The sequence below is a fragment of the Heterodontus francisci genome, chromosome 29, assembly GCF_036365525.1.
Source record: "Heterodontus francisci isolate sHetFra1 chromosome 29, sHetFra1.hap1, whole genome shotgun sequence".
Taxonomy (NCBI): domain Eukaryota; kingdom Metazoa; phylum Chordata; class Chondrichthyes; order Heterodontiformes; family Heterodontidae; genus Heterodontus; species Heterodontus francisci.
Window position 1 is genome coordinate 27,444,269 of NC_090399.1, and position 13,765 is coordinate 27,458,033.

General features: G+C 52.8%; 1 protein-coding gene across 1 annotated transcript in view; it reads right to left on the minus strand.

Annotated features, from left to right (window-relative positions):
• tektl1 (tektin like 1) overlaps positions 1-13,765 on the minus strand; it is a 69,748-nt gene that overhangs the window by 10,430 nt on the left and 45,553 nt on the right. The window contains exons 3-4 of the mRNA XM_068008989.1: positions 13,017-13,121; positions 3,972-4,173 (exon numbers count right to left, since the gene is read on the minus strand). Coding sequence (XP_067865090.1) covers positions 3,972-4,173; positions 13,017-13,121 — 307 coding nt within the window. The remainder of the gene's footprint in view (positions 1-3,971; positions 4,174-13,016; positions 13,122-13,765) is intronic.

A 13,765-nucleotide genomic window follows, 5' to 3' on the forward strand; every position in this document is an offset into this window, starting at 1 on the left:
CCCACTTGATTTTGAAAAACAATCCCTGGAAATGTTTTTTCAGAGGGGCATTAAGAGGTCTTGTGAGGAAAACAAGCCTTTCTGGGAAACCATCTGACTTCCAGCTCAATAAACATCAGAGAACTTTGGATCCGTGGAGAGGTTGTTTACAAAGAAGTGACAGGTCAAGATTGATGGAGGTCAAAAGGTTGACCTCCTGTTGTCAGTTTCGCTTTTGAATTGTTTTGAGTTTGGGTTGAACTGTATAAAAAGGGAGAGAACTTCCAAGGCGAGTAGAAAATTCCCAAGGAGGAAGACCATAATCCAGCTCAGCTTTCCAGCACCTCTCTAAAAGACCCTGAGAAGTCAACTCATAACATCTCCAGTCTTTGAAGAAAAGCCTGCTAAATTAATTCTCAATGCAGCCTGAAAATAACTGTTCTAAAAGATCCCAGTGACCCATCTACATGTATTCAGAGGCCAGGCTCTGTTGTGTTTTGCAACACAACATATCTCATCTGCTATTTCTTCAAGAATGAGCAAGTATTCAGCACAAGTGCTTTTTTTTGTCTTTTTTTCTGGTAACAGAGCACTAAACAACAATCAGTTTTATTTTTCCAGTTAACCGGTGTATATATGTGTGTGAGTTGAGGGGCCAAGGTAAAAAGGGAACTTTAATATTTCAATCTGTGTATTTATGCTTTTCTTTATGACTGGTTAAGACTCGCTTTATAATAAACTGATAATTTTGTTGTTTATTAAAGAAACTTGGTTGGTGTGTTTTATTCTGGGATTAAAATAGAGTCTATGATTGTGTCAGTAAGTGGGAAAATTTAAATATATGTTGTGACCCATGGAGAAGTAGAACTAGAATAAACAGTGCACTCCTCCTGCCTCGGTCGTAACATGGTCTACAGGGATTTTAGCAAGGCACTTGACAAGGTCCCACATGGCAGACTGGTTAAAAAAAAAGCCCATAGGATCCAGGGAAATGTAGCAAGGTGGATACAAAATTGGCTCAGTGGCAAGAAACAAAGGGTAATTGTTGATGGCTATTTTTGCGACTGGAAGGCTGTTTCCAGTTGCGTTCCACAGGGCTTAGTACTGGGTCCCCTGCTTTTTGTGGTATATATTAACAATTTGGTTGTAAATATAGGGGGCATGATCAAGAAGTCTGCAGATGACACAAAAATTGGCATTGTGTTTGATAGCGAGGAGGATAGCTGTCGGCTGCAGGAGAATATCGATGGACTGGTCAAGTGGGCAGAAAAGTGGCAAATAGAATTCAGCCCAGAGAAGTGTGAAGTGATGCATTTGGGGAGGTCAAACAAGGCAAAGGAACACCGATTAATGTGAGAATACTGAGAGGTGTAGAGGAAGCGAGGGATCTTGGAGTGAATGTCAACAGATCCCTGAAGATAGCAGGACAGGTCGATAAGGTGGTGAAGAAGGCATATGGAATCCTTTCCTTTATTAGTGGAGGTACAGAATATAAGAGCAGGGAGGTTATGCTGGAACTGTATAACTCATTGGTTAGGCCACAACTTGAGTACTGTGTGCAATTCTGGTCACCTCATTACAGAAAGGATGTAATTGCACTGGAGAGGGTACAGAGGAGATTTATGAGGATGTTGTCAGGACTGGAAGAATGAAGCTATGAGGAAAGATTGGATAGACTGGGGTTATTCTCCTTGGAACAGAGAAGGTTGAGGGGAGATCTGATAGAAATATACAAAATTTTGCAGGGCTGGAGGGTCAGTAACCAGAGAACACAGTTTGAAGATAATTGGCAAATGAACCAGAGGGGGGAGATGAGGAAAATTCTTGTTTTGGAACAACTAGCTGTGATCTGGAATGCACTGCCTGAAAGGGCAGTGGAAGTGGATTCAATAGTAACTTTCCAAAGGGAATTGGATAAATATTTGGAAGGGGGAAACAATTTGCAGGGCTATAGGGAAAGAACATTGGAGTGGGACTATTTGGATCGCTCTTTCTAAGAGCTGGCACAGGCAGTGTGGCCTGTTCTGTGTTGCATCATTCTGTGATCTCTTCCAATCCTTATTGCATAAGGGATTTCATTTCCAACCACCCTGGTACATCTGTGTGTGACTGTCAGAAGTGTGTTTTTAGCCCTACCATACTCTAGCTCAACTACTTCGATAATGCCACCTAGATTATTCTATTTAAGAATTTATATATGTCTATCCTTGGATTCAGGGTGGTGGGGTGGCTATCTGCTGCCTGAACATCCATTCACGAGTTTCAGACTGGGCGGAGGAAGACCCAGCCCCAGAGCTCCCTAGTTCATCCGTGCCCTGCCCTCTCCCCTCATTCCAGAGTTCCATTGCTCGGTGGCTAACACTCTGGCTCCTGAGTCAGAAGGCTGTGAATCCAATTCCACTCCAGGGACTTGCCCACTAAAATCTATGCTGACACTCCCATTGCTGTGCTGAGGGAGTGCTGCACTGTCGGAGATGCCATCTTTCAGGTGGGCGTGAAAGGTCGCATGGCAGTATTTCGAAGAGCAGCTAGGGAGTTCTCCCCTGTGTACTGGCCAAAATGTATCCCTGAATCAATGTCACAAAAAACACAGTATCTGGTCATTATCACATCGCTGTTTGTGGGAGATTGCTGTGCGTGAATTGGCTGCCGTGTTTCCTACATTACAACAGTGACTACACTTCAAAAAGAACTTCATTGCCTGAAAAAACATCCTGAGGTCATGAAGGGTGCTGTATATTGGCAAGTCTTTCTTCCTTTTCTGCCAAGAGTCGCTGATCTGCACAGTGCCTGAAGACACAAGGATACCTGGTTTCATCAACCATCTATGCAAGTCAACTGATCCCATAGGCACAGGCGAGACCAATTGTGGGGAGTGGGGGTGGGTGGTGATGGAAAAACTAGCCAATGTCCCTTGACCCATCAATGACCCTTTCTGGAAAGCAAAGTCCGGCAGAGTACAATGACTGAAAGGGAACCCGTGCATGCAAATGACCAAAGAATAAACAGATTTAGTGTATTTATCCCTGGGCTCCATTCCCACTGGTTCAATATGACAACACCACAGCACGAGACAAGGAGCAATGTTCACCATCATCCCAGCCACGGAATATAGGCCTCCCATAGGCTGTTGTCCCTGACACTGTGATACAGGCCTCCCCATAGGCTGGTGGCCCTGACACTGTGATACAGGCCTCCCCATAACCTGGTGTCCCTGACACTGTGATACAGGCCTCCCCATAGGCTGTTGTCCCTGACACTGTGATACAGGCCTCAGCATAGATTGCTGTCCCTGACACTGTGCTACTGGCCTCCCATTAGGCTGGTGTCCCTGACACTGTGATACAGGCCTCCCATTAGGCTGGTGTCCCTGACACTGTGATACAGGCCTCCCCATAGGCTGTTGTCCCTGACACTGTGATACAGGCCTCAGCATAGGGTGTTGTCCCTGACACTGTGATACAGGCCTCCCCATAGGTTGTTGTCCCTGACACTGTGCTACTGGCCTCCCATTAGGCTGGTGTCCCTGACACTGTGATACAGGCCTCCCATTAGGCTGGTGTCTTTGACACTGTGATACAGGCCTCCCATTAGGCTGGTGTCTTTGACACTGTGATTCAGTCCTCCCATTAGGCTGGTGTCCCTGACACTGTGATACAGGCCTCCCATTAGGCTGGTGTCTTTGACACTGTGATTCATTCCTCCCCATAGGTTGTTGTCCCTAACACTGTGATACAGGCCTCCCCATGTTGCATTATACCTTAATGTAAAAGCAAAATACTGCAGATGCTGGAAATCTGTAATAAAAACAAGAAATGCTGGAAATACTCAGCTGGTCTGGCAGCATCTGGAGAAAGAAGCAGAGTTAACGTTCTGATGAAGGGACACTGACCTGAAGCGTTAACTCTGCTTCTCTCTGCACAGATACTACCAGACCTGCTGAGTATTTCCAGCATTTCTTGTTTTTATTGCATTATACCTTCTTGCCTTACCGTAAGTGTATGGGCCCGCTGGTGTCGGTGAGGGCATCAGATTTACATCCCGGACCTCAGATAATGTTTTGGTTACTCTTGGGGTCAGACAGTCCGTTCTGGCATCCTTAGTGGTCTGGCTCATTAATTGAGGGACCAGATCAAGAACCAGCATTCGTTCATTGTAGCATTCTTGCAATCGCTTCCGAACAACATCCAACCTCTGCAACGGGGACACAAGCGAGCAACATCAGGAAATCAAGGAGTGACTGGGAAGAATGCACACCATACATGCTATGTAGTGGGGCACAGAGTTACTGCCATCTTATTTCGGTTTTCTTTAGCAGTGAACAAGATTTGGCAGCTCTTTGTGTTGTTAAATACATGTTCACAGTTTAGCAGATAAAAATCAGGTCACCCCAAGGTAAGCTCAAAGGAACAGCGTCTGTGAAGACTGAGATTCTTCCTAAACCATTGAGAACAAGGGGTTTTTATTCCCCGACCTGTGGTCAGGTAGTACGTACATGTAGTTTGAGCAGCATGACAGGGAAGGGTCACTCAACTGCATGACGAACCAGTGAACCTGACTCTGTATCTAACCGTTTTTTTTTGAGGTGATGGCAGCTGAGGCAGTGGGGTAAGGCTCATTGTTAGGGCAGTGTAGAGTTTTACTCTGTATCTAATCCGTGCTGTACCTGTCCTGGGAGTGTTTGACGGTGACAGTGTAGAGGGAGCTATACTCTATCTAACCCCGTTTTTTTTTTTCGTTTTTTTTCTTTCTAATGGGAGGCAGCAGAGGGAGCTATACTCTGTATCTAACCCCCGGTTTTTTTTTTCTTTTTTTTTTAAAGTTTGAATGGGGCAATAGAGAGGGAGCTTTACTCTGTATTGAAACCCATGCAGTACCCGCCTGGGAGTATTTGATGGGGACAGGGTAGAGGGAGCTTTACTCTGTATTTAACCCTGTTTTTTTTTTTTTTTTTTCTTGTAGAGGGAGCTTTACTCTGTATCTAACCCCCGTACTGTACCTGTCCTGGGAGTGTTTGATGGGGACAGTATAGAGGGAGCTTTACTCTGTATCTAACCCCGTACTGTACCTGTCCTGGGAGTGTTTGATGGGGACAGTGTAGAGGGAGCTTTACTCTGTATCTAACCCCCGTACTGTACCTGTCCTGGGAGTGTTTGATGGGGACAGTGTAGAGGGAGCTTTACTCTGTATCTAACCCCGTACTGTACCTGTCCTGGGAGTGTTTGATGGGGGACAGTGTAGAGGAAGCTTTACTCTGTATCTAACCCCCGTGCTGTATCTGTCCTGGGAGTGTTTGATGGGGACAAGGTCGAGGGTGCTTTACTCTGTATCTAACCCCCGTTTTTTTTTTTTTTTTTTTTCTTGTAGAGGGAGCTTTACTCTGTATCTAACCCCCGTACTGTACCTGTCCTGGGAGTGTTTGATGGGGACAGTATAGAGGGAGCTTTACTCTGTATCTAACCCCGTACTGTACCTGTCCTGGGAGTGTTTGATGGGGACAGTGTAGAGGGAGCTTTACTCTGTATCTAACCCCCGTACTGTACCTGTCCTGGGAGTGTTTGATGGGGACAGTGTAGAGGGAGCTTTACTCTGTATCTAACCCCGTACTGTACCTGTCCTGGGAGTGTTTGATGGGGGACAGTGTAGAGGAAGCTTTACTCTGTATCTAACCCCCGTGCTGTATCTGTCCTGGGAGTATTTGATGGGGACAAGGTAGAGGGAGCTTTACTCTGTATTTAACCCTGTGCTGTACCTGCCTTGGAGTGTTTGATGGGGACAGTGTAAAGGGAGCTTTACTCTGTATCTAACCCCATTTTTTTTTAAGGTGACCTTTATACCCCAGGCCCCTTTTATATATATTTTTTTAAGGTGACCTTTATACCCCAGGCCCCTTTTATATATTTTTTTATGTCGAGGGGGCCTTTATACCCCAGGCCCCTTTTATATATTTTTTATGTCAAGGGGGCCTTTATTCCTCAGGCCCCCTTTATATACACACTTATATTTTTAAAATAACTTTATTAAAACCAGATAAATAAACAAAAAAACTCAAATTAAAATGCCATTCTCGGCGTCGACAATGCACTCCAGTCCCTGCGGTGCCCATCGGTCGCGGAAGGCCTCAAGCGTACCGGCGGACACCGCATGCTCCTTTTCCAGGGACACCCGGGCGTGAACGTAACCGCGGAAGAGGGGCAGGCAATCGGGGAGGACAGACCCCCCGACGGCCCGCAACCTGGACCTGTGAATTGCCACCTTGGCCAGGCCCAGGAGCAGACCGACGAGGAGATCCTCCTCCCAGCCCAAGCCCCTCCGCACCAGGTGCCCAAAGATCAGGAGCGTGGGACTGAAGTGCAGCCAGAACTTGAGGAGCAGTCCCTTCAGATACTCAAAGAGGGGCTGCAACCTCGCACACTCTGTATATATGTGGAACACGGACTCGTCCAGGCCGCAGAACGTACAGGCGGCCTGGGAGTCCGTGAACCTACTTAAAGGTCTATTGCACGGGACTGCTCTGTGCAGCACCCTCCAACCCAGGTCCCCGATGTAAAGGGGGAAGACTCCCGCGTAGAGACCTCCATCGGGGTTTCCCCTCGCCGCCAGATGGCAACGCGGACCGCCAGGGCGTGTCCGGCCGGCTGACTAGGGCGAGGAAGTGGAGAGTGTGCAGGAGCAGCCCGTACAGGAAACCCCTCCGCGCCGATTGGAATGGCACGGAGGGCATTTCCGAGAGGCGGCTCGGGTTGTGCAGGACCGGCTCCCGAGGAGGGTTTCGGGGCCTGGGTCCGATGAGCAGTTCCGGCCGAGCGGGGGTCAGCTCGGCTGGGATCGCTCCGCACTCCCGAACCCCCTCACCATCCGCAGTGAGGGGCGTCCCGGGGGTTTCGGCTACTCCTCCGCCCGCCGGACTGTCCCCGGAGTCGGCCGCCCGGACAGCCGAGGCGCTCTCCTCCGCCGGCGGGGGAGCGCCCTGACTGGAGGCGACCATGTTCCAGACTCGGAATAGATCCCGGTAAAAGACAGGCAACTCCCTCAGAGAGGCGCGGCTAACGGACTCCACCGGGAGCTGCCTGTCGTCTTGAAGGCAGTGACACTGGCGGAAAAAATACGTCGTCAGCGCACACCATCTGGGAGGACGCTCGACGTACAGGTATCTCTGCAGGGTCCGAAGGCGGAGAGTCGCAGCCTGGGTGCGGACGCACACCAGCGACTGACCGCCCTCCTCAATCGGGAGACTCAGGACCGCGGCAGAGACCCAGTGTTTCCTCTTGCCCCAGAAGAAATCGACGAGTTTCTTCTGGATCTTGGTGGCAAATACAGGGGACGGGGCCAAAGTGACCAACCGGTACCACAACATGGAGGCCGCCAGTTGGTTTATGACCAACGCTCGGCCCCTGTAAGAAAGCACTCGGAGCAGTCCTGTCCAGCGCCCCAGCCGAGCGGTGACTTTCACCTCCAACTCCTGCCAGTTTGCCGGCCAGGCTTCCTCAGCGGGGCTAAGGTGGACTCCCAGATAGAGGAGGTGCGTGGTGCTCCACGCAAAAGGTGTCATCTCTTCCGGCAGGGAGTCCACCCGCCACTGACCAACCAGGAGTCCGGAACATTTCTCCCAATTGATCCTCGCGGAGGACGCGGCATAAAAGGTCTGCTGGCAGTCGCGCATCCTCCACAAGTCAACGGGATCTGTGACCGTGAGGAGCACGTCGTCGGCGTAAGCCGAGAGGATGACCCGCATGGCCGGCTCGTGCAGAGCCAATCCCGTCAACCTCCTGCGAAGCAGGCACAGGAAGGGCTCCACGCAGATGGTATACAATTGGCCGGACATGGGGCATCCCTGACGCACTCCTCTCCCAAAGTGAAGGGGCGCCGTCAAGGACCCATTAACTTTGACGAGACACTCTGCGGCGGCGTATAAAAGTCGGACACGGGCCACAAAATGCGGCCCGAGTCCGAAAGCGCGCAGAGTCCCGAAAAGGTAATCGTGATCCACCCTGTCGAACGCCTTCTCCTGATCGAGGGAGCGAAAGGCGACCGACTGACCAGTCCTCTGGGAAAGATGGATCAGGTCCCGGACCAGGTGGATGTTGTCCTGGATGGACCGGCCCGGGACCGTGTAGGACTGGTCGGGGTGGATCATGTGGGCCAGCACGGAGCCCAGGCGGGTAGACATAGCCCGGGCAAAGATCTTATAATTGGTGCTGAGGAGGGAGACCGGACGCCAGTTTTTAAGCAGGCGGAGATCGCCTCTCTTCGGCAGCAGGACGATGACCGCCCTGCGCCACGAGAGGGGCATCTCCCCGGTCGCCAGGCTTTCCCCCAGGACCCGCGCGTAATCGTCCCCCAGGACGTCCCAGAACGCCCTGAGGAACTCCACGGTCAACCCATCCAGCCCTGGGGATTTGCCCCTCGAGAGCTGGTGGAGGGCGCCAGTCAGCTCCGCCAACGTGAGCGGAGCCTCCAATCCTTCGGCGCCCTCCGGGCTGACCTGCGCAGGTCCTCCCACAAAACTCTGCGCGCATCCTTGCTGGACGGATCCGGAGAGAACAACGCACTGTAATAAGTATGGACCAGGAGGCCCATTCCCTCCGGATCCGTGATGGAGGATCCGTCGTCCGCCAGCAGCTCAACGAGCTGCTTACGGAAATCCCGCCATTTTTCCAGCGAGTAGAAGAAGGGTGAGGCGCGGTCCAAATCTTCCAGGATCTGGATCCGCGACCTCACGTACGCGCCTCGGGACCCTATGAGCTGCAAGTCCCTCAGCGCGCCCTTCTTCTCTTTGTACGCCTGCCACAGGGCCGGGTCCACGACGGCATGACCGAGGCGGGACTCCAAGTCGAGCACCTCCCTCTCAAGGTGCCCGATCACGGCTTCCCGCCTCTTGGTCGACCTCTTCGCGTACTCCTGACAGAAGACGCGGATGTGAGTCTTGCCCACAGCCCACCATAGCCTCAAGGAGGGGAAGCCCCCCTGGTTCCTTCTACAGTCGGCCCAGAATCGACAGAATGAGTCCCGGAATCGCTCGTCCTCCAGCAGCCGGTTGTTAAAGTGCCAGTACGCGGACCCCGCCCGCGTGCGGAGCAGAGTGAACTCCGCCCACACCAGGCGGTGGTCCGAGCACGGCACCAGCCGCATGGAGGCCGCCGAGACGCGGGAGACGTACGCCTGCGAAAAGTACAGGCGGTCGATTCGGGACCCTCCTCCTCCAGACCTCCATGTGAAGGCGCTTGAGTCGGGATGGAGATTCCGCCAGACGTCCACCAAGTTAAGGGAGCTGATCAGTCCCCTCAACTTCTCCACTGACACTTGGCCGCGCTGGGGACCGGAACGATCCCCCACCTCGAGGGTGCAGTTAAAATCCCCCCCCCCCCCCCCCGAGGATGATGCACTCGCCGCTATCGATGGAGCGGACACTTCTTCAAAGAAGCGCACTTGCAACGCGCCGGGCCTGGGCACGTACACGTTCACAAAGTGGAGCGGCACGCTACCCAGGCGAACGGCGAGGTGGAGCAAGAGCAAGCGGCCCGCCACTAGCTCCTTGACCCCCAAGATCTCCGGCTGAAAAGTCGGGGCCAACAAGATAGCCACCCCACTAGAAATAGGGGTGAGGTGACTCATGTAGACCCCACCCTGCCACTCCAGGAGCCAGGTGGGTTTGTCTCCCGGAACGGTGTGGGTTTCCTGCAGAAAGCTCACCGCGTATCTCCCTTCCCTAAGGACTGAGAGATTGTGAACTCTGCGGTGAGACCCCCTGCTGCTGTTGATGTTGAGGCTGGCTATGGTTATCTTCATGTCAAAGGTACTTAAAACCCGTCACCAACATCTCACTGTGAGGAGGGAGTGGAAGTGCACCTGGCCCTCCACTCCCCCAGCAACCCATTGAGGAACACATTAAAACGGCACCTCTCAACCAGTTTCACGCCCGCGCGCTTGCCCGCTTTCTTAAGGGCGGCACGGACGGACTGGATGATTAGCGCCAGATTCGACCAACGGCTGAGGGCCAGCTGAACTTTATTGCGGCAACCCCTGCAAACCGCGAGGAAATCCCGGAGTTCCGACGTGGGGATGAGAGGAGATTCGGTGGGAGGCACGAGGGACTCCACCACCTCACTGGCGATGGAATCAAGGTCGTCCTCCATGCCCCACACCGAATCCCCATCCTCCTCCGGGTCGTCACTGCCAGCGGCCGGCACATCCACCACACACTGTGGGGCGGATGTCCCGGCCATGCCAGCTGGTCCTGCCTCCGTCACAATCCCACCCCCAGGATCGATGGCGGAGGAGTCCTCTCTGGGTTCTACTGTGAAACTGGAGCCTGTGGGCGCCAGCAGTTCAGGACTCCCCTCCACCTCCATCCCCAGGCCAATGAGTGGTCCAGGGGAGACAGAAGTTCCTGACTCCGGAAATCCAGCCGGAGCCGAGACCGGAGGCGGTGAGAGGAGGCCATCTCCCGCTCCGCCAGCACCCACAGGCCCAGCAGATGGGGCAGCATTCTCAGTTATAACCGGGTCGGGTGTCTCCTGGTTGGTGGTGGACTCCGGCAGGGACGGCTGACCCTCTGGGACCTCGCCCTCCCCTTCACTCAGGGCACCCGACCCAGTAGCAGTGGCAGAATGGGCGGCGTCCCCAGGCTCCCCCACCACAAGCAGGGCCCCACTTACTCCTTCAGGAGGGGCCTCAAGTACCGGGGCCTTCCCCTCCCCTCCATCCTGAGAAATAGGGTGCTCCTGCCCGGACTTTGTAGCCTTGGTGGTGGCGGTAGGGGGAACCTGAGGACCCGAAACAGGAGACAGCTCCCCTCCAACAGATGGGCCCTGCACCTCAGGGCCCCTCGTTACCTCTGTGGAGGGCTGCCTTCTCCTCTTTTTCCCAGTTGGGTGCGGAGGCTCAGAGACCTCCATGCCATCAGAGGCGTCCGTCTCCGCACTCTCTTTTTTCTTATTCACCCTGGGCCTGAGCCCAGCCCTGGGGCAAGTTGACTCCCCGAGATCAGGCTTTGTGCTGAGCTCAGACTCGGGTTGTATCAATATGTCCAGGGGACGCGCCTCTCGACGTTTATTTTTCCTCCGCGCCTTCCTTCCACTTGGACGGGCACCCTCCTCCCTGCCGGAGGCCGTGAAAACCACAGCCTCCGGTACCGACTGAATGGTATCTGGTAGAGGTGTAGGGGGGGTGGGAGGAGGTGCAGCGGCGCCACCCTGGGCTGCCGAGGTGGAGTTGGCAGCCGGGAGGTTGGGGCAGTTCTTACGAACATGCCCACCCCCTTACAGACATGGCACCGCACCCCATCCAAGGTCCAGAAGACGCGGTAGGCCGTCCCCTGGAACTCTGTATTGAAGTGGCCCTCTGTAACCTCCTCCCGCGCCAGCTGCATGAATAGCTGGCAGCGGAAGGAGTACACGTGTCGGAGGCTGTTCTCCCGAAGACCGAGCGGAACTGGGGTGAGCCCCGTCTTTACCTCCCCCAGATGGTGCAGGTGGGGAAGGAGGAGCTCACAAGGAATGAAGGGCGGGACGTTGGCTAAAATGACCCTTTGCGCAGTGGCCTCCAGGGGATCCACTGGCAGAAAGGTCCCGCCCACGGTAAGCCCCTTGTTCAGAGCCAGGGACACCGCCCGCTCAGTTTTCAGGAAAAACACTGCCTTCCCGTACATTTTAGAGGCTGCAACAATGGCCGAAGGGCCGGCAACCTCGGCCATTGCTTTCACGCATGCCTCTATCGTCATGTTTGGGTGGACGTCACTCTTGACCCCATGCTTCGATGTTATTAATGCAAACGGTGACGGGGCAACAGGTGCAGCTGCAGCAGCCGCAGCAGCATATGTACGGGAAGGCCCCGCCACCGGCGAAGGAGGGCTTGCCATGGGGTCTAAGAGCCACGTCCACCCCCAAGAAGCAAAGCAATTTTACACAATTGAAACAAAACAAACAAACTTTAAACAAAGTGGAGTGGGAGTACAGGAGGATATGGGTAGGAAGGTAAAGGAAAAAGGGGGGATAGGTGACTGAGGCGACTGAGTGGAGGAAGGGAGAGAAAGGCTGAAAGGGATGTTTGATCCAACTGCCAGTTGGAGCACCTTTGTAACAATTAGTCCAAAACTGTTTGCTGTCTTCCAGTTGGGGGAGGCTTCTTCGCCCGGGATGGCTGGAGCCGCCCGGTACTCTCCTCTTCTGCTTTTAACAAGAAAGTCTTCACCCGGGCAACTCCAGCTGTCCCAAGCAGGCAGTTGGGATGGGGAGGGAGCTCCCTGTGTGCAAACACCAACACAAATACAGGGGCCCCCTACTGGATTTGGCAACCCCACCCAAGTCTTCCGGCCTCTTCTCCCTCCCCCAAACAGTTCAAACTTAAGAGTTCTTCAGGTGCCCTGACACCCACCTCTCCAAAACAATTGCAGCCTTTCTTGATGGTTTCTCTCCACTCTGCATTCACCTCTCTCCACTTTCTCCAATTACTCGTCTCCTCTCCCCAGTTGCTGCAGTCTCCACTCTCCACTCTGCAGTTGCTGCAGCACAGGTGCAGCTGCTCCCCCTAATTGCTGGCAGGAAGTGTTCCAAATTGCCCAACCAATCCCAGTGCTGTACCTGTCCTGGGAGTGTTTGATGGGGACAGTGTAGAGGGAGCTTTACTCTGTATCTAACCCTGTGCTGCACCTGATGTTTCTCTGAAAAGAGTAATTCTCAGGATTTAGATATCACTGGCACGGCTGGCGTGTTTTGCCTTCCCCTTGTCTTAAGAAGGTGGCAATAGGCTTTCTTCTTGAATTGCAGTTTTATGCAATATGATAGGCCACTAGATGGGGGGCAACTGAGAGACAACAACGTTGGTGTGGGACTGGTATCATATATAGTGCCAGACCAGGTAATGACGACAGATTTCCTTCCCTAAAGGACATCATCCCTATGAGAGTGTGGATGTAAAAATCAAAATGAGAGCAACTGGAAGTGAAAGCCATATACTGCGAACGATACTAGGAATGGAGAAGGAAAATTAAGAGGAGAGGCAACTCCCCTACCCCCATTCATCCCTTCACTAGCTACCTGAAGCATGTCCTTTATCTTGTGCAATGGCCCTTCCAGGGTAGGTTTGACATCCTGCAGCCGCTTCTTCTCCAGGCCAATCAGCAAATCTGCTCCGTCGGGTTCCTAGAAACCAACACACATAAGAACATAAGAAATCGGAGCAGTAGTAGACCATTTGGCCCTTCAAGCCTGTTCCGCCATTCAATAATAAGATCCTGGCTGATCTGATTGTGGCCTTAACTCCACTTCCCTGCCTTGACTCCCTCGTCAATCAAAAATCTGTGTTGTTCAGCCTTGAATATATTCAATGGCTCAGCCTCTACTGCTCGCTGGGGAAGAGAATTCCAAACACTAACGGCCCCCTGATGGAAGAAATTCCTCCTCATCTCCGTCTTAAATAGGGGACCCCTTAATTTGAAACTGTGGCCCCTAGTTCTAGATTTCCCCCACGAGGGGAAAATCCCCTCAGCATCTGCCCTGTCAAAGCCCACTCAGAATCTTATATGTTTCAATCAGATCACCTCTCAATCACCTACACTCCAATGAGTATAGGCCCAACCTGCTCAACCTTTCCTCATAAGACCCTCATCCCAGGAATCAGCCTCGTGAAGGGGAAGCGGTGGCGTAGTGGTAATATCACTAGACTAGAAATGCAGAGCCCCAGGCTAATGCTATGGGGACATGGGTTCAAATCCCACCACGGCAGATGATGAAATTTGAATTCAATTAATAAATCTGGAATTAAAATCTAGTCTACTGGTGACCAT